We start from the raw sequence: 21,336 nt of genomic DNA, 5'->3' as shown, positions 1-21,336 counted from the left end.
CGGCAGATCTGACTATAACAGCTTAACTAAATGGAGAGAACCAGAAGGACACACAGACTCGGGAGCATCCTGAAACACGGGCATCCCTCTGCTCAACCGCCAACAACCCTGAGTGATCGCATGCAAGCGGTGGGAAGACTGCACCAGCACCAATAGTCTAGCCTTGATGTATTATTAAAGGCATGTACAAATAAAGCAATTTCTTATCTTGGCAATGGTGTGAAGTTGTAAAAAAGCTGTCCTAGTGATACTGGCTATGTGTTGATAGAATGTTAAATCTAAATCAATTATGACGCCAAGATTTTGTGCTGCTGAACCAGGTATAACTGGAAAACCAGCGATATTTAAAATTAAATCTGATCATTATGACAGAAAATAAGACAGCTGAGTCTCTGAGTCGGCATCAAATGAGACAGCAATTTATTACGTGAGAGAGGAATGCCACGCTGTTTACACCTCTCTGCTGACCATTTTTTGATCAGCGTCTTTTATACCTGGAAAACCCTTTGAAGTTCACCATCTGTTCGCTCTTTTACATTTCAATCATCTTTCAATGTATCCTGTTCCCATAACTCTGAGTTTCTCACCATTTGTTTTCCACTCTCTCCTGTATTTCTAACACCTTTCCCGACGTGCCCTGTGCCTCCCTCTACCTCTTTGGTCTGGAGACAAAGGGAGTTGATTGAAGGGAAGGTGTTGATATGTTATTTGAAACACACACACACAGGTCTGCTGTCTCACACTGTTTGTCATTGCGCTATGTACAATTGCGTCATCTGCATAACAGTGGAAGTTAATATCATGATTTTTATAACTGTGCCTAACGGTAACATGTATAATGTAAATAATAATGGTCCTAAAATAGAGCCTTGTGGTTAGAATAATTAGAAGATAAATCATTTACATTTACGAAATGATAAAGTTTTGTTAGTAAGATTTGAATCATGAAAGAGCTGTCCTTGTGCAACCATGTTTTCTAGCCTTTCTAGGAGAATATTGTGGTCTATCATATCAAAAGCTGTGGTGAGCAGCCTTGATTAGAGGCAAGAAGAAGATAATTTGTGATCTTGACTAGAACTGTCTCAGTGCTATGATGTGGCCTGAATCCAGATTGGAATGTTTTCATATATATGATTCTTATGTAGATAAGAACTAAGTTGTTTGGCCACAGCTTTTTCTAATATCTTCGATATAAATGGTAGATTAGAAATAGACCTGTAATTAGACAATACACTAGCATCAAGATTTGGTTTAATAACTGCTAGTTTAAAGGCTTTGTGTACATGGCCCATGGTAAAGGATGAGTTTACTATAGTTATAAAAGGACTAATAATAGCTGGTTGAACTTCTTTCAGTAATTTTTTGGGAATTGCATCAAGTGTGCGTTCTAGCTGTGGGAGTGGGTAAAAAGCTTCAAATCCTTCTTCTACAATTATGTTATGCTTTATATCAGCCACATCAGATGACTTCGGATTTAATACTGTGGGTTGAGTTTGTTGTCTAATATTTTTAATTTTATTATTTTTAAAAAATCCATAAAAACTTCACTGGTGAGAGTTGCTGGAATTTGTGGTTCAGTACCTGCCCGATTTTTTATTTTTTTTTTGTAATTCTGGAAACACATTAAACAGTATTCTAGGATCATATTTATTATTGTAGATCAGCGAAGCCAGATATGCTGAGCGAGCTTTAGTGAGGGCATTTCTATACTCTAAAAGGCTGTCCTTCCAGGCAGAGTGGGACACTTCCAGCTTGATTGATTGGAGTTCTCTTTCAAGCATTCGTTTCGGTGTCTCACTATGGGATACGCCCCCTTCGCGTATACCTCAGAAGCTGTATTACACTACGCCAGCCCCTGGGCTGGCTGACAGCTGTGATGCTCATGCGCCGCCCTCAATATATAATACGGAGCACGACATCATAACCTCATTCAAAACCTTCTTCTCGCTTCACTCCTGAAGCCTTCATTCTCTCTCCCCTCGCGACACCTAAGCTTCACTGTCCGCAGACGGAATTAATACCTCCGTCGACAGGCACTTAGTGTCGTTAAGGAAGAGAAAAGTTATTGATTCGTGTCTTCACCATAGCTCGGATTATTCTAGTCGGTTTGTCTCCAAACAACGGCTACGTAGCTAACGGGCCCTGCTAACTAACCACCACGTTAGTTGCGACCTTCGGCTAGTCGTTAGCTCCCGTGCTTGTGGTACTATTTAATAATAATAATAATAATAATAATAATAATTCATTATATTTCATAGGCACCTTTCTGTCACTTCACACCTCCTCCTCGTCCGGTGCTATGGGGTTGGCAGATGTAAACAAACCTCGAAGGAGTGGATTGATTAAGTTGGGAGAAAGCATTGGGTTGTTGCCAAGTTTCAGTTAAGCAAAGAAAATCCATTTTTCGGTCAATTAGGAGATCCTGGATTAGATGTCCCTTGCTCGTGAGTGAGCGGATGTTGAGCAGACCGAAGTTGACGTTGGAGTTCTCACATTTGGCCAGAGTGTTAGCCAACCGGGCTAGGTGGGCTAGCATGCCATGGGGAGAGGGTCGACGAGAAGTGTACCAGATGGAAGTTATTGATTACGTTGTGTCTTGGTGATAAGCTCGGCGAGATCCGTAGTGGACATATCTCCGGCGTGGCAGGAAAGTTATGTCCGGATGGGGCAGTAATGAAGCCGGCAGAGGTGCAGACAGGTGGTGAAAACGCAGCCGGAGAAGCTCGACAACAGAGTACTGCAGCAGACCCATCACGGGTTGATGAGTAGATGTCAAAAGAGCCCAGAGAAGCACCGACCAGATATGAATTTTGCCGATTAACATTATCGGGCAGCTTGGACAGGTGAGCTGAGGCAGGAGGGTTTCGATGGCCGGAGCAGAACAGGTAAGAGAGTAATAGTCCGTATACTCCAGTCAATGGTGTTTGGTAAATCGTTGATATTGTTAAAAGACGATGGTTGATACTGTCTGATAAGAACAATCAAAAAGTCCTTTAATCCGCTGAGCTAGAAAAACTACAATTTTAAAATTACCGGTGAGCAGCGGCAACAAAACACGCCAGCGTTCACACTGTCCGGTTGCCAGATGTTGATTTGGTCACCACGCCAATTGTTTCCAACAGCACAGTCTAAGCACATTTTAGCACACCAGCTAAATGGCTGCAGCAATGCAGGCGGTGCCTATTGGGGATGGAGAACCAGCACGGATGTGTCCCTGCGGGATAAAAAATCTCTAGCAGGGACACTCACCAGGTCTGCTCCGTTTGTCTCGGGCTGCGACATGCCCAGGCAGCGTTGAATGACCTGGGCTCGTGCGAGCACTGCTCGCCTTTTACCGTTAAAAGCCTCTGCCGTAGGCTGGCAAGCCAAGCCAGTTTTTCAGGCGAGGACCCCCTTGTGTCCGGCGCTACCATTACGCCGACTTTACAGCAGGCCACCAGGTCCGTTGAATTGTCCACCCCCGTGGCTCTTAGCTTGGGTGATCAACTCCATTCCCTCCCCCCCTGCCCACCCTGCTAGACACAGAGGAGGACGAGGAAGAGGCAGAGGAGGACTGAGGATGGCGGTTCTGAATTTCTCATCTCGGATGAGGACGTTGAATTCGAGGACTCTCCGTTTCTCCACTCCGCCCAGATGGCAAAACATCCCGGTGCCATGCAGGCCACTAATGACCCAGATGGGACGCCATCGTCACCCCTTCTAAGTGTGGACCTGCAGGATGTGCTTAAGCGTGCAGCTGACAAGCTGGACATCCTGTGGCCGACCATGAGCGTGGAGACTGCAAAGTCACGCTACAAAGGGAAGAGACTGCCGTGGGCAAAACGGGCTGCAAGACAGCTACTCCCCATATTTCCTGAACTGGTGGAGGAGTTGGCTACTTTCTGGAAGGAGAAGCCATTTACTGGCAAAACTCCTATTCAGGGGGGATCTGCCCTCGACATGGAAGGTATGGAGAAGGAAGGCCTTCTGCGCATGCCTCCAATGGAGACCCTGGTGGCAGCGCACCTGCACCCCAGCCGCTCAGCAACCCTATGTTGCCCTCCAAAGCTGACCGCTTTCAGTCTAACGTGACTGAACAGTCTTATAAAGCAGTGGCGCTTTCCATGAGAGCCCTGAATGCCATCTCCATGCTGACAGCCTACCAAGCTGAACTGCAGGATGAGAAGTCAGCCATGCCAGGTCTGTCTCAGTGGGAAGAGATTTGTGTGATCACTGACCTCTCCCTCTGTCTCCAGAGATGTGTGGTCCAATCAGCGGGGAAAGCCATGGCCACCATGGTGGTCCAAGAAAGAGGCATGTGGCTTAACCTGGCAAACCTCTCTGACAGGGAGAAAGAGGCAATCCTGGATGCACCAGTGGTGCCAGAGGGCATCTTTGACTCCGCTCTCACATTAATGCAAAAGCGGTGTGAGGAAAAGAAGAGCGATGATGAAGCCCTTCAGCTGGTGCTTGCCTAGGAAGCCACAGCAGGGCCCCTCAGCACAACCTCGGCCCTCTTTCGTGCAGGCTTCCGCTCGCCCGGCCACCAGCTTCCGCATCCCCAGACGGCCTACGCCACAGCCTGGCCCGCCAGGTCAAAGTGGGGGCGCTGAAAGTAAGACTGCCTGGCCCAAGAAGACCCAGGGGCAGCCACAGGCAGTACAGCCTCTCCCTCCGTCCTCACAGGTGGTAAGGAGGAAGAAGAAATCTGACTAGGAGTCCTTTGCTTCAGGGGAGAGCCGCCGCCACCCCGTTCTCCTGCTCTTACCCCCAGGCCCCACTATGTTCAGGTGGAGCATGGGTTAACCCCTCCCCCCCCTTAAATTCCATTTGGCTACCAGCCCTTTTACTCAACACACAACCACTCATTTCAGAGCTGTGTTCAATAAAGCAAGGTGTCTCTGTGTTTCCAGTTTTTCACTTGTTGCAAAACAAAATAAAACACAAAACATTGCAAAACAAAATAAAGTTGAGTGTGTTAAGAGGCAATGCAATGCAAAAATGTTGCAAAACATAAACAGCCTTAAACAAAAGCCTTGGAGGGTTTCCATGCCCCCAAAGGCAATGAGCCACTTAAACGCTATTACAGCGCGACCGGCTCGCGCATAACAAAGCACAAAGCACGTGCAGACGCACTCTGCGACCACTGGAGTGCGCGAGTGTCTCATGGCTAGACAGTTGGACTGCATGCGTTTCATCTCAGTGGGTACTAAGAACAATACGACATAGGTACAGACTGCAATTTTGCAACCAGCCCCCAAAGTTCAAAAGCATTGTTCACTCCAGGCCAACTGGGGAATCAGCTCACATCCTCCAGGAGGAAATCTCCTCACTACTGAGGAAAGGAGCTATAAGGGTGGTCCCACCCGAACAGAGTCGGACAGGGTTCTATTCTCGGTACTTCCTAGTGCCGAAGAAGGGGTCCCAAACCCTGCGCCCGATTTTGGATTTACATGCTCTGAACAGATACTTAAGACAGTGCAAGTTCAGAATGCTCACTCATCCCGCTCTGCTGAAGTTTGTACGCCCAGGAGACTGGTTCACTTCCATCGACCTGAAGGACGCTTATTTCCATATCAGCATATACCCGCCGCACAGGAAATACCTCAGGTTTGCTTTTGCGGGGGTAGCCTACGAGTACATGGTTCTCCCGTTCGGTCTCTCCCTCAGTCCACGAGTATTTGTGGAATGTACAGAGGCAGTGATTGCCCCTCTAAGAGAGCAGGGCATCCGTCTCGCTACTTATATAGACAACTGGCTTATCGCAGCACAGTCCAAAAATCCCATTCCATGTGTGTCTCAGACTACTGGGCATGATGGCCTCAGCTTTAGACGTAAGCTTTTAGACGTGTCCAACAGATTAGGGAGCGCTACGGCAGGGCGGCAGTGGATCTTTTCGCGTCGAAAGAGAATGCACCGTGCCCTCTGTTTTACTCGCTGCACGACCAGAGTGCCCCGCTCGGGGTCGATGCTTTTGCACACGAGTGTCCACAAACACTGCTTTATGCGTTTCCACCGATAACACTAATCTCCGCGACTCTAGCCAGAGTCAGGGAGAGGTGCCTGTTTGTTATCTTGATAGCTCTGCGTTGGCCGGGCAAGCACTGGCTGGCGGAGATCATACAGATGCTTCAGGGCAACCCATGGCCCCTCCCGCTATGCAGAGATTTGCTGACGCAAGCAAGGGGAGAGATTTATCACCCACACTCAGAATGTCTGGCTCTATGGGTATGGCCCGTGAGTGGTTTATTTTAAGCATAACAGGGTTGCTGCTGAATGTGAATGAAACCATTCAGAATGCTAGAGTTCCATCTACCAGGTCCCTTTATGGGTACAAGTGGCGGATATTTGAGCAATGGTGCTCAGACAAACTCGAAACCCCGTTTCAGTGCTCTGTCGGGATTATACTAGCTTTCCTCCACGATTTGATTGACAAAGGCAGATCATGTTCCACTGTTTTAAATTGTACCTGGCAGCTATTGCAGCATGCCATGTGGGCTTTGAAGGGAAAACTGTGGGGCAACACCCTTTGGTGTGCCGTTTCGTGAAGGGGGCACGACGTAGTTTGCAAGGGGATGTACATATGTAGGCTAAGATGTTGCTCATATGAAATTAGGCAATGGTCAGAGATTTCTGAGGTTTGCTGTAAGATATTAAGTTTGTCTATGTTAAGAAAGTGTCAGAACTAAATCTAAAATGTGACTACAGTAGTGAGTAGGCCCTGCTACATTTTGAGTAATACCAATAGAGTCTAGGATTGAAGTAAATGAAGACCCTTTTTTAATGGGTCATCTGCCTTCTCAAAATGGATATTGAAATCTCATACAATTATAACTTTATCATTTCACACGTCCAGGTCTGCAACGAAATCACTGAACTCCTGCTGAAGACCAGCAATGGTGGTCTGTAAATTATAGAACTGATGTTATATAATCAAAGCACTAAGTGAAAGTGTGTTGAGTTGAGGATGAGACCCAGATTACGAACCGGGGAAGGAGATACACCTGTATTAACAATGGAGAGAGAAAGGGAACCAACTTATTTGAGAATTGATTTGGAACCGATTAGCAAGAGTTCAGTGTTGTCACTACTTAACATGAGAAAGTTGTGATTCATCCAGTTCCTGATTTCTAAAAGACAGGTTTCTAACTGGTGAAGAGGTGGGTTATCCCGGCAGTAAGGAGACACATTGTAAAGCCTTATTGCTGTGGGAAGAAACGACCTCACATGCTGCTCCTTAGCACAGCGCAATTTTATAAGTCTTCCACTGAATGTGCATCTCTCTTTGTCCACTGTAGTGTGCAAAGTTTTGTCCATAGTGACCAGCAGTGTGTTCAGTGTCCATTTTCTGCCACCACCTTTAGAGCGTCCAGTTTGACTCCAGCAACATAGCCAGCCTTCTTGATTAGTTTGTTCAGTGCACTTTTTGTTGATGCTGTTGCCCTAGCACACAACAGTATAGAATATAGCACTAGCAATGAAGGACTGGTAGAATGTCCAAAGGAGTTTAGTGGACATTCCAAAGAATCTCCGTTTTCTCAGAAAGTAAAGATGGCTCTGTCCTTTCTTGAACACTGCACAAGTGCTAGAACACCACTTCAGTCTGTCATCCAAGTTAATGCCTAGGTACTTGTAACTACCAACCACCTCCATTTCCATTCCATTGATGTTGACTGGTGATGGGGCAGGTCTAGGTTTCCTGATCCAACATGTCCTGTGTTTGGTGGTGCTGGTGCTGTCCTGTGTTTGGTGGACGCTGGTGCTGTCGTCCCGCCGCTTCTCGCGATCACTCAGGTTTGTTGACGGTGGAGCGGAGGGATGCCAGTGTTTCAGGATGCTCCCGTGTCTGTGTGTCCTTCTGGTTCTCTCCTTTTAGTTAATGCTGTCATAGTCAGATCTGACGGAGTCATTAGCCACACTCTGGAAATTTTCATATTTTCTACTTTACAAACACAAAACAGTTCAAAACTAATTCCATCCCTTTACATCTTTCTGAGTAAACGACTGCCCACCTGTCTGTCTGGACACTGATGGATGACTGTCGAGATCCTCCTCCACACTTCAGACCAGCTGCCCACGCTCCAGCAACCACCAAGTGCCTTGAAGCTGTCCCTACACTGAAGTTCTCATGGACTACTAACTATCATCACCAGTAGATTGACCAGAGGAGGATGGGTCACCCCTTGTGAGCCTTGGTTCCTCCCAAGGTTTCTTCCTCAGCTGGGGGAGTTTTTCCTTGCCACTGTCGCCCCTGGCTTGCTCACTTGAGGGTTTTACATTTGTCTTTACATTTCATGTCAAATCCTGTCTTACTGGAATTCTGTGAAGCTGCTTTGTGACAACATCAGTTGTGAAAAGCGCTATATAAATAAATTTGATTTGATTTGATTTGATTTTACTGATGTTAAGCTGCAGATTGTTCAGTTTACACTGGATAACAAAGACTGACACCAGCTCTCTATATTCATCTTCCTGTCCGTTCTTGATACACCCCATAATGGCAGTGTCGTCTGAGAATTTCTGAAGCTCATTTTCATGTGCTGGAGTTGTATCTGAAGTCGGAGGTGTAGATGTTGATCAGGAATGGTGCCAATACAGTCCTCTGGGTGCCCCCCACACTGCACGTGGCAGTGTCTGAAACACAGTCCAGCAGCCGCACGTACTGAGGGCAACCTGTCAGATAGTCCAAGGATTCCACACAGCTGTTTAGCACAAAGTTTTATGACCTTAGGTTCAGTTCAGTCCAGTCCTGTGGCTTTACACTGTTTAAGTTTCCTTACCTCCTCCTTCACCTGGTCATCAGTGAATGTTGTTGCTCTGCTGTTGGGCTGGTCCTGTATGGGGGGGATGGAAGGAATGTTCAAGTCAGATGAGGTATCAATGCTTGGTGTGGAGAAGGTATGGGCTGTGAATGGTGGTCTTCCAGACACTGCAATAAATGCACTGGGACCCTGGTTTGGCACTTCTGCCATGGTAGTGTGGATGATTCGCATGCTGTGTCTGCACTGGCTGAAGGTGGAATATACACTGCACACAGTACTACTTTTGTGAACTCTCTCGGCAAATAGTACGGACGCACACACAGTTCAATGTCCAGCACTTATTTCACTGTGATGTGACGAGGGTTACACCAACTGTTGTTCCCAAACACAGCGAGGCCTACTCATTTCTTCTTACTAGTCTGATTGTAAACTCTGTCCGCCATCACGGTAGTAGATCCATTCAGGTGAACATGAGAATTTTGTATGTCCTGATTCAGCCAGGATTCAGAGAAACACACAATGATGCGCTTATGTACACTCTCTGTTCAGAGCAGAAAGTTTGTCCGTTTTACTTGCCAGTGACTGCACCTTTCCCGTGATGATAGAGGGGAGATAGGGTTTGTATCCTATTTTTCTCTCCCGCCACTTGTTTCCCACTCTGCAATTGCGGTATACCCACCTCAGCTCTGTGGGAGTCACCGTCAGAGAGGTAAACAAAGTCAGCGTTCTCGTCAGTCCAGTGAGAAAACAATGATACCAGGCACTGCACTATCAATGTCAAAAACTCTGTAAAAGTAGTTATTCCATCCTGCAAAAGTGTCAAAACTTAAAGAAAACATGTAGTAAATTTGTAGTAGATATTCACAAAAATGGTAGTATGGTAGTTCAAGGAAGACAAATAATTACTAGAAACACAAAAAAGAGATATGAAACTACAGAGCTACCGTGACTGGCAGCCGCTCCGAGCAGCGTCGTAAGAAAAAACTATGTAACATCAGTAGGCTTAGTCATTTTGGACAATTCGAAAAAATTATGATATTCACAATTTTAATCCAAAACACTTTTTTTTTTATCCAAACACAATTGTTTTTATAAAATTCAGAGACTATTTCCTCTCCATTTGCTCACTATTTGTGCTCTATGTAATTATTTCTCCCCACCCCACCCCTCTCTCTCTCTGCAGCCCTACACCAACTGTTGTATAGGCTCTGCTGGTCACCGCACCACCACCCCACCACCTTCACAGATTCCTGACCCCCCATTCTCCAGCACACCAACGGGGCGCTCTTCACTGGGTGGTATTCTGGCCCCTCAAATATGGGCTGGGCTTCTTGGGGGAAAGCAAGAGACCCTCACTAGAATAATTTCTGCAGGGACACAGGACAGTGAGTGGGGCAGCCCGACCTCACTGCAGGGCCAGCTGGGCAGCGTCATGGTGTTTCATGAAGCACTTCAGATGAATCAGATAAAAGTTTTTTTCAGCGCAGGTATGTATGAAACAGGGAAGAATATATATAGGGAAATGGAAAGATTTAAAAGGCTGCGGTTGGGGGGGCGGGTAGATAAATACAGTAGATATATAATTACATACATAGAGAGTTGTACAGATAGCAACCACATAAGAATATCATATCACCATTTTGCAACACCCTTGAATCCATTTGTGGTACTTTAGCAACTGCTTAGCACCTCATTAGCAGCCACCTGAAATAGAATAGTAACAGCTTTGTAATTATGTAGCATCTACTTACAGACACTTTAGCAAACACTTGGTATACCGTTGAAACAATAGCAACCACTAATGAACACCTTGACTAGCACTTGTAATACAATAGCTGCTGCCTAGCAACACCATGACAACCAATTATACCACCATAGCAACCATCTGAAATACACTACAACCCCAATTCCAGTGATGTTGGGACATTTTGTAAAATATGATTGCAATTCTTTGATGATTTCCAAATTTTTTCAACCTATATTCAATTGAATACACTATAAAAACAAGATATTTAATGTTCAAACGGATAAACTTTATTGTTTTGTTTGCAAATATTTACTCATTTTGAATTTGAGCTCTGCCACACAATCCAAAAAAGTTGGGAGAGGGGCATGTTAACCACTGTGTTACATAATCTTTCCTTTTAACAACACTCAATAAGTGTTTGGGAACTGAGGACTCTAATTGTTGAAGTTTTGTAGGTGGAATTATTTCCAATTCTTGCTTGATGTACAACTTCAGTTGCTTAACATTTTGCGCTTCATAATGCACCACACATTTTCAATGGGAGGTCTGGACTACAGGCAGGCCAATCTAATACCCGCACTATTTTACAAGAAGCCACGCTGTCGTAAATCATGCAGAATGTGGCTTGGCATTATCTTGCTGAAATACAGTGGTATGCAAATGTTTGGGCACCCTTGATAATTATCATGATTTTTTTTTTAATAAATTATTGGTTGTTAGGAACCGCAATTTCAGTTACATATATCATATAGCAGACGAACACAGTGATATTTGAGTGAAATTAAGTTTATAGGGTTTACAGAAAGTGCACAATAATTATTTAAACAAAATTAGGTAGGTGTATAAATTTCTCTGGCCAATCAATGCTCTGCAGGGTCACGATTTACATGTCACGATTTAGAACATACTTAGTTTGGTTGGAACCAGAAGAGCAGGGACTGAAAATATACCTGGTTCCAGGGACCAGTTTTTCATAATGTCCGACGGCAAGCGCCTGGTGGCTGGGCAGCCCGCGTAACCACCCGCATGATCCCGAGTAGGGGTGTGGTCCATCGGGCACTGAGTGGGGGCGAAGGGGCCCCTGGTGTCATGGAATTTGTCAGCGGAATCTGGTTCTTGGTATGTGGAACATAACTTCACTGGGGGTGAAAGAGCCAGAGCTGGTGCGTGAGGTTGAGAGATACCAGCTAGATATAGTAGGGCTCACCTCTACACACAGTGTGGGCTCTGGAACCAAACTCCTTGATAGGCAAGGCAAGGCTTATTTATAGAGCACCTTTCATACAGAAGCAATTCAAAGTGCTTTACAGAAAAAGAAACAATTCAATTAAAAGCCAGAATAAAATCGTAAATGTCCAATAAGACATTCATTCATTCATTAATTCATTATCTGTAATCGCTTATCCAATTCAGGGTTGCGGTGGGTCCAGAGCCTACCTGGAATCATTGAGCGCAAGGCGGGAATATACCCTAGAGGGGGAGCCAGTCCTTCACAGGGCAACACAGACACACACACATTCACACCTACGGACACTTTTGAGTCACCAATCCACCTACCAACGTGTGTTTTTGGACTGTGGGAGGAAACCGGAGCACCCGGAGGAAACCTACGCAGACATGGGGAGAACACACCAACTCCTCACAGACAGTCACCTGGAGCGGGAATCGAACCCAGGTCCCTGGAGCTGTGTGACTGCGACACTACCGTGCCGCCTCCAATAAGACAATTACATAAAAAGTGTAAAATGATTAAAACAATAAAAGAACAGAAATAAAATGCTGTTACAGAAAAGTGCAGAATATTTTAAACTGAGCTGTAAGCCTGCTCAAACAGGAATGTTTTAAGTCTTGATTTTAAAGTGTCTAAAGTCTGGGCTCTTCTAATATTCTTAGTCAGCTGGTTCCATTTAAAAGCGGCATAGTAGCTAAACGCTGCCTCTCCATGTTTAGTTTTGACCTGAGGCAGGACTAACTGACTAAAGATCTGAGAGCTCAGCTCGGCTCATATCTCTGTAGCAGACCTGATAAATACGCTGGTCCTACCCCATTTAGACCATTAATAACACCTTAAAATCTATTCAGTAATAGACTGGTATCCAGTGTAAGGATTTGAGGATGGGGTGATGTGATCTCTTCTTTTGCTCCTATGAGAAGTCTGACAGCTGCATTTTGAATCAGCTAAAGCTGTTTAATGGTCTTTTTTGTAAGTCCAGCTAAGAGACTATTATAGTAATCAGTAATCAATCCTGCTAGAAATAAAGGCATGCATAAGTTTCTCCAGGTCTGGTTTAGTCAGAAAATCTTACTGATGTTCTTAAGATGGTAAAATGCTGATCTAGTAACCGCTTTAATATGACTACTAAAACTGAGATCTGAGTCCATTAATACATCAAGGTTGCGAGCCAGTTCTTTAGATTAGATACATAGCCAATCTTTGTCTCTCAGTGCTGTTCCCAAATAGTATAATCTTACTTTTATCTTTATTCAGCTGCAGAAAATTGTGTCCCATCCAGTTTGTGATGTATTCAAGGCACTTGCTTACTGAGTCAACTGGGCCAGAGTCGTTTGGGGAGAGGGTCGTGTAAATCTGAGTATCATCTGCATAGCTGTGATAGGACAGCCCATAGTCCTGTAGAATCTGGGCAAGAGGAAGCATATATAAATTAAATAAAAGTGGACCAAGATTAGAGCCCTGGGGGACACCACAGGTTACTGTGGAGGGTACACGCTGGAGGGATAACAATATCCAGTGTGTGACCATAACAATGTATACTCCCTGTAACATGCTGTGAAAAGAGCAAAAGAGTCCAATATGGTGTGTAATTCCTTGGCAAAACAGTCCTTGGGATTGTTGATATGTTATTGTCACCAGCAGTAACAAAATGGTCAAAGTCAGTAGAAATAAAAGTCAGCATCTCTGTAAATTCATCAGTAAAATTAGCACTGTACTTCAGAGGCCTGTAGACAGTTACTAGTAATATGTGTGGTGTCCCTTTCAGAACTACACAGAGATTCTCAAATGTTGTGAAGTCACCAAATGATAACTGCTTGCACTGAAAAGAACCATGGAACAGAGTAGCTAAACCTCCACCTTTTCTACTGGCACGAGATGCATTTAAAAAATGAAAATCTGGAGGAGCCGACTCCAATAAAACAGTTGTAGCATTACATACATTTAGCCAAGTCTCAGTTAAAAGTATAAAATTAAGCTAGGGTGATAGGGGTTGGTCTCTCTCCTACTCAGGAGTTGCATAAGGTGAGAGCCGCCGGGCTGGTGTGGGGATACTCACAAGTCCCTGGCTGGCTGCTGAACAGATGGAGATTGTCCCAGTAAACGAGAAGGTCACATCAATGTGGCTCCGGCTTGCAGAGAGGAAAACTTTGACTGTTGTGTGTGCATATGCACCGAACAGCAGCTCAGAGTATTCGGCCTTCTTGGAGGCAGTGAGTGGAGTTCTAGAGGGGATTCCATGCATTGACTATTGTTTTGCTGGGGGACTTCAATGCTCACATTGGCAATGACTGGGAAACCTGGAGAGGAGTGATTGGGAGGAACGGCCTGCCTGATCTTAACTCGAGTGGTGTGATGTTGTTGGACTTCTGTGTTTGAACATAAGATTGCTCATAAGTGTACTTGGTACCAGAGCACCCTAGGCCAAAGGTCGATGATCAACTTTGTGGTCGTGTCTTCTGACCTGAGTCCATATGTTTTGGACACTTGGGTAAAGAGAGGGGCTGAGCTGTCAACCCATCACCATCTGGTGGTGAGTTGGATCCTATGGCGGGGAAAGCTACCGGACAGACCTGTTAAACCCAAACGTTTAGTGAGGGTGTGCTGGGAAAAGCTGGCAGATGACTCTGTCCGGATGTATTTCAACTTTCACCTCCGAGAGAACATGTTCCAGAGGTAGGGGAAATGAAGTCTGAATGGACACTGTTCCGGACCTCCATCGTTGAAGCGGCTGCATGTAGCTCTGGTCAAAAGCTTGTCAGTGCCTGTTATGGCGGCAATCCAAGAAACCCGTTGGTGGAAACCGGGGGTGAGGGAAGCTGTCAAGCGGAAGAAGGAGGTTTTTCGGGATTGGCTAGCTTGGGGAACTTCCGATTCTGCGGATGGGTATCGGCAGGCGAAAAAGGCTGCAGCTGTGACAGTGGATGAAGCAAAATCCAGAGCATGGGAGGAGTTTGGAGTGGCCATGGAGAATGACTCCCGGGTGGCCTCAAAGAAGTTCTGGAAAACACTCCGACAGCTCAGGAGGGGGAGGGGGGACACTGTCCAAGCTGTGCTCAGCAAGGACGGTGAAACTTTGAACTTGACTGAGCGTATTGTTGGGCGTTAGAAGGAGCACTTTGAGGAACTCCTTAACCCGAGAGATATGCCTCCTGTGCAGGAGGTAGGGCCAGAAGTGTCTGAGGGGTCGGATTCCATTTACTTGGCTGAAGTCACTGAGGTGGTGAAAAAGCTTCGCAGTGGCAAAACTCCAGTAGTGGATGAGATTTGCCCAGAGTTGAAGGCACTCAATAATGTGGGGCTGTCTTGGATGACACGCCTATACAATATTGCATGGACCTCGGGAACGGTGCCTTTGAATTTGCAAACCGGGTTGGTGGTTCCTATTTTCAAAAAAGGGGACCGAGAAAGTGTGCCAGTTATCGTGGCATTACACTTCTCAGCCTCCCGGGGAAAGTCTATGCCAAGGTGAATCAAACCTAGGATTTTGGAGAACCAATGCAGATTTTGTCCTGGCCGTGGAACTATGGACCAACTCTTCACTTTTCCACAGATGATTGAGGGGGCGTGGGAATTTGCCACTCCACTCTACACATGCTTTGTGGATTTGGAGAAGGCATATGACCGTGTTTCCAGAGAGATTCTATGCGAGGTGCTCTGGGAGTATGGGGTGCCAGGGTCGCTTCTGCGAACTGTACGGTCCTTGTACTCTCAGAGTTTGAGTTTTGTTCGCATCCTTGGTAGTAAGTCAAGCTTGTTCAGTGTGGGCAGTGTTGGACTCTGTCAGGGCTGTGCTTTATCTCCACTCCTGTTCCTGATATTTATGGGTAGGGTGGCGAGGTGTAGCCTGGGATAGGAGGGCTTCCGTCGAGGAGCTCAGGAGGTGGCATCTCTGCTTTTTGCGGGGCGATGTTGTTCTTCTGGCTTCTTCGCACGGAGGCCTTCAGTGTTCACTTGAGCAGTTTGCCGCCGAGTGTCAAGTGGTCAGTATGCAGATCAGCACCTCCAAGTCTGAGGCCATGGTTATCTCTCGGAAACAGATGGCATGCTCCCTTCAGGTAAGGGGTGAGAACCTGCCCCAAGTGAAGGAGTTCAAGTATCTCGACTTCTTGTTCAAGAGTGATGGGAAGAGAGATAGTGAGATTGACTGTAGGATAGGTGCAGCGTCTGCAGTAATGCAGTCACAGTACCGCAGCGTTGTGGTCAAGAGAGAGCTGAGCCATAAAGCAAAGCTCTCAATTTACCGGTCAGTTTACATCCCCACTCTCACCTATGATCATGACCTCTGGGTAATGACCGAAAGAACGAGATCGCGGATATAAGCAGCCAAAATGAGCTTTCTCTGACGGGTTGCTGGGTGTACTCTCCGTGATCGGGTGAGGAGCTCAGTGACTAGGGAGGAGCTCTGAGTAGAGGCGCTGCTCCTTCACGTTGAGAGGAGTCAGTTGAGATGTTTCGGGCATCTAATCAGGATGCCTCCTGGACGGCTCCCACTGGAGGTATACCAGGCACGTCCAACTGGAAGGAGGCCCCGGGGTAGACCCAGGACACGCTGGAGGGATTATATCTCTCGGCTGGCCTGGGAACGCCTTGGGATCCCCCAGGAGGAATTGGTGGATGTTGCGAGGGATAGAGACGTCTGGGCTTCTTTGGGCTATTGCTGCCGTGACCCTGAAATGGAAAAGCGGAAAGGAAGATGATGATGATAATGATGTTCTTTTTAATTGTAAAATAACATTCTCTAAAAATATTTTTAAAATGTTTTAGTGATAACATTATTAGAACATCATGCCCCCTAACATTATTAAAATATTTTCAGATGTTTTTCCCCAGAATGTGATTCTTAAAGAAAATATAATTTTCTCTAAAAACATTCTAAAAGCTGAACATTATTCTCTTGCATTATTAAAACGTTTTAGGTTGGAAAATTTTAGAATGTTCCCCTAATGTTATTTTTGAAGAAGATACCATGCTTTAAAACCATTGTAAAAGTTCTGAATATGTTTTTGATGACAACAAAAATTGCTACAATTTAAACATTTTAATTATGTTAGTGGCAAAATGTTTTATTTGTTTATTCTGACAGTTCAAATCTTTCAAATTCAGATCATAAAATTGCAGGCAAAGAAACAGGCAAAATCTCTGGATTATTAAAGCCACATCACCAGAGTTTGTCAGATTTGCTCAGTATATTACAACAAGTTTGTAACTGCATTACATACAATACATACAAATATTTCTTCATAAATAACAGTTTACCAGTGATACACTGTTTCTTTATCAAGCAAAGAAACAGGCAAAATCTCTGGATTATTAAAGCCACATCACCAGAGTGTGTCAGAATTGTTCAATATATCATACAAGTTTGTAACTGCATTACATACAAATAATTCTACATAAATAACAGTTTACCAGTGATACAGTGTTTCTTTATGAAGCATACAAGTGCTGGTCATAAAATTAGAATATCATGGAAAAGTTGATTTATTTCAGTAATTCCATTAAAAAAGTAAAACTTGTATGTTATACTCATTCATTACACACAGACTGATATATTTCAAGTGTTTATTTATTTTAATTTGATGATTATAACTGCCAACTAATGAAAACCCCAAATTCACTGTCTTCAAAAATTTTAATGTTGTGAAAAGGTCTACTCTAATAAATAATTTTCCAACAGGACTTGGCACCTGCACACAGTGCCAAAGCTACTAGTGATTGGTTTAAGGACCATGGTATCCCTGTTCTTAATTGGCCAGCAAACCCGCCTGACCCTAACCCCACTGAAAATCTATGGGTTTTTGTGAAGAGGTAGATGCATTACACCAGACCCAACAATGGAGAAGAGCTGAAGGCTACTATTAGAGCAACCTGGGCTCTCATAGCAACTGAGCAGTGCCACAGACAGATCGACTCCATGCCACATTGCATTGCTGCAGTAATTCAGGCAAAAGGAGCCCCAACGAAGTATTGAGTGCTGTACATGCTCATCCTTTTCATGTTCATATTTTTCAGTTGGCCAGCATTTCTAAAAATCCTTATTTTATATTTGTCTTAAGTAATATTCAAATTTTCTGAGGTACTAAATTTGGGGTTTTCATTATTTGTCAGTTATAATAAGAAATAAACACTTGAAATATATCAGTCTGTGTGTAATATGAGTATAATATACAAGTTTCACTTTTTGGATGGAATTACTGAAATAAACTTTTTCATGATATTCTAATTTTATGACCCGCACCTGTATATTACTTTAGGATAATAAAATATAAAGGTGCAAAGCACATATACTTTAAAAATGAACATTTAATTGTTATATATTTTGGAAAATAATTAAATAATTGAGTAATTATGTAGTCAACCAATTAATTACAAATTAATCAATCAATTGATCAATTAAAATAAAATAATAGATAATAATATAATCAGCCAATTAATCAATAAATTAAAAAAATGTAATCAAAAATTATTGAATAAACAATAATATATTTGTTAAACAATACAAAGTAAAAAGGTACAGTAATCAGTAAGTATTTACATTCATATGTGCAGTGTTCAATGTGGGCATTAGTAGTGTGTGGGTTTGGTGTATGTGATGAGTCTTGCTCACTGTCTTTCAGACGATGGCATGTTGACACATATTTGCACGAGAGTAGCGCTGTTTTTTTTGCCACGGGAGATTTTAATACTTATGATTGGGTCAGAATTTCCACATTTGGGTGGATGTTTTTGAGATTTGTCAAATTTTCATGAATGATTTTGAGTCATTGGCAGTGGAGGTGAAACTTGCAGCTCTTTTTCAACCTCAAACCTCTCACAGTGACCATGCATTCTTCTGTCTCTGGGCAGCTTTATACCTGCTTATTCACTACGGCCAGACTGGTCACTGAGCCAGTACTTGATTGGGTTCTGTCTCTGCTGTGGATCTTTGATGGTGTAGGGATACTTGGCCAATTTATATGACATTCTAATCTAGACGGGGATCTGGTGTTATTGTCCCAGTGTTCTAGATAGGCTGGTTTGCTTATTTGGTTCAGTCTGTTTGGACTTTAGTAAGCAGTGCTGGACTGATTCTGTGGTGTGTTAGCGTCAATCTCAGAACACATGTTTGTCAGTGTTTTTCTTTGAACTTTTAATGTATTTCTGCAGAATTCTGCATGCAGGGACTCTGTGGGATGCTTGTCCCATCTAGTATACAAACGGGATTCCAAAAAAGTTGATACTGTGAAATTTTGAATCAACATATTTTTCCTTTAAAATGTTACATTTACTCAGATTAAACTTTTGATCTGTCATCTATGTTCTACTACGAATAAAATATTGACATTTGCCATCTCCACATCATTGCATTCAGTTTTTATTCACAATTTGTTTAGTGTCCCAACTTTTTTGTAGTCGAGTTTACTGAGTGGAGAACATAGATGCAATAGATGCATTCGCACTATCAAAAATTTTGTACTAGATTCTGATTATGTGGAATTTGTTCCTGATTGCATATTAGGCCCTTTATGCTTTTTCCTTAGAGCATTCAGTCCTAGATTTAATTCTGATGATCAGGCTCATGTAGGTGTCATGGAAAGAGTGCAGTATTTCCTAGAGTGAACATTACAATTTTAGCTTTGTCCAAATTGACTTTTAGGGCCCAGTTCTAACAGAATTTCTCCAGCAGATCCAGATGCAGCTGTAGCCCCTGCACTGTGGGGCAACACACTGAGCCAGAAGAGCAGGAATTTAACTTGTGTCCTTAAAAGGATAAGTCCACGGACTGCAGATTTTTCAGTATCTACATCAACAAGTTAGCTGTGTTACTGGAACTTGAGTTGGACTCAAGCTGCAGCCCTGTCTTACCCCACGCCCTTGAGTGAAGTGTTCTGTTCTTTTGTTGTCCAGTTTTATTCTGCATTTATTGTTTAGGTATATGGATTTAACTAATGTCATAAACTTTCCACTCCATATTTCCAACAAATCATGCAAATATATTACTGTTTCTTTTTTTTTTTTTTTTGGTGGACGTGTTGGTCAATGAGGGTGTGTAGGGTATGTAAATATGATCAGTTGTGTGGTGATTTGGTAGAAAGCCACTCTAATTTATACTAAGGACATTGTGCTTGGTAAGGAAAGCGTGTATCTGGGTTTTATTGATACAGCAGAACACCTTCCCCAGGTTACTGCTCACACATGCCCCGGTCCAGTTTGTCTTCATTCTTGTAGATTGGGAATATAAGCCCCCTCTTCCAGGACAGACGTCAGCTTGAAGAACAGATTTAGTAAGGCCCTGCACAGATCAGGAGAGCTGTTCTTCAGCATTTCAGTCCTGATGCTGTCAGGGCAACAGGCTTTTGGTTTTTAGATTTTGAAGAGTGTCTGCCAATTATTTTGGGGTAATTTTGTGATCAAGAGGGTTTTGATCATTTTTGACTGCCAATTCTAAATGTTTTATCATAGATTATTTTTTTTCGATTTTTTGATTCTATAAATGGATTTTCAAAGAATATTTTTCACATGTCTCCATTCTGAATGTGTATGTCTGGATTATGTTTGTTGTTTACTGAGTTCCATTTCTCCAAGAACCAAATCGTCAATTTTTGTTAGGATTTTATTATAATGTTGTGTTATTCTGATATCTAGTTTTCTTTTTTGAATGTTTATTGATATTTTTGTCTTATTTTGGGTTTTTGTGGTTTTCTGTTGATGATTGGAATGTTGTCTAAGTTCTTTTTATATATTTTCACATTCTTCAACTTTTCCTATGTGATTTTGCTTTAGTTAGGCTTGCCTTGATTGCACATTTTTAAAATAAATTTTAATTATTTGATTTACTGCCAGATTAATATATTTTGCTTAGTCTAAAACTGTGTTGGTAGGAATGTGTTAATAACATTAGTGATTTCTGCACAATACTTCACTATTAGGAGTGCACTTGTAAGCAGGATTAATATGGATCTGTTTGCTCTTATGGTTTCTCAGTGGTCTGATAGTGGTAACTGTGGTCTGACAGCGAAGGCACTGATAGAGGAGTAATGGAAATAATGGTGTAGTTGACTACACTAGCCCCAAGAGCTGAGCTATAAGTGAACCATCCTAGGTCTAGACACAGCTGCACCTTACTGTTCTTATAGACCACAGGGTTGATGTGTGTTGTTGCTGTGGGGGTCAGGTATGGGGAGGCCTTAATATGTGGTTAGTTCCAATGACTATCTATAATATCAAGTTTTGATCTAGTCCTGGCATTAAAGTCTCCACACAATAGCAAATTGACTAGAGCCTGGAAATGACTGGTTTCTGTGTGAAGATTGTAGAAGAACTCAGTGTTTTGGTAGGGATACTGCAGGGTGTGTATACGCTGCACATAGGTAAAAGTCATTGCCATTGTTAATAACTACTTTTCTTTTTATTTTACTTTAGCCAAACCTGTGAGTATTTTTTTATTATAGATAGATGGGATGTTAAGTTCTCTTCATACCACACAATGACCCCTCATGGGTCTCAGCCATGTTTTACATTTGTATGTTTAAAGGGAGGTAGAAGGATTTACCTGTAGCCTCAAGGGCATATAATGACGTCCTGATATTTGATAGTTTTAAGAAATTCTGCATTAGAAATTTTGCCTTCAAGGA

General features: G+C 43.4%; 1 protein-coding gene across 1 annotated transcript in view; it reads left to right on the top strand.

Moving 5' to 3' along the window:
- Nucleotides 1–21,336, top strand: part of nbeal1 (neurobeachin-like 1) — a 203,981-nt gene that overhangs the window by 75,634 nt on the left and 107,011 nt on the right. The window contains exon 16 of the mRNA XM_066665227.1: nt 9,925–10,228. Coding sequence (XP_066521324.1) covers nt 9,925–10,228 — 304 coding nt within the window. The remainder of the gene's footprint in view (nt 1–9,924; nt 10,229–21,336) is intronic.

This window comes from Hoplias malabaricus, chromosome 3, assembly GCF_029633855.1.
Source record: "Hoplias malabaricus isolate fHopMal1 chromosome 3, fHopMal1.hap1, whole genome shotgun sequence".
Classification (NCBI taxonomy): Eukaryota; Metazoa; Chordata; class Actinopteri; order Characiformes; family Erythrinidae; genus Hoplias; species Hoplias malabaricus.
This window is presented reverse-complemented; position numbering and strand designations above follow the sequence as displayed.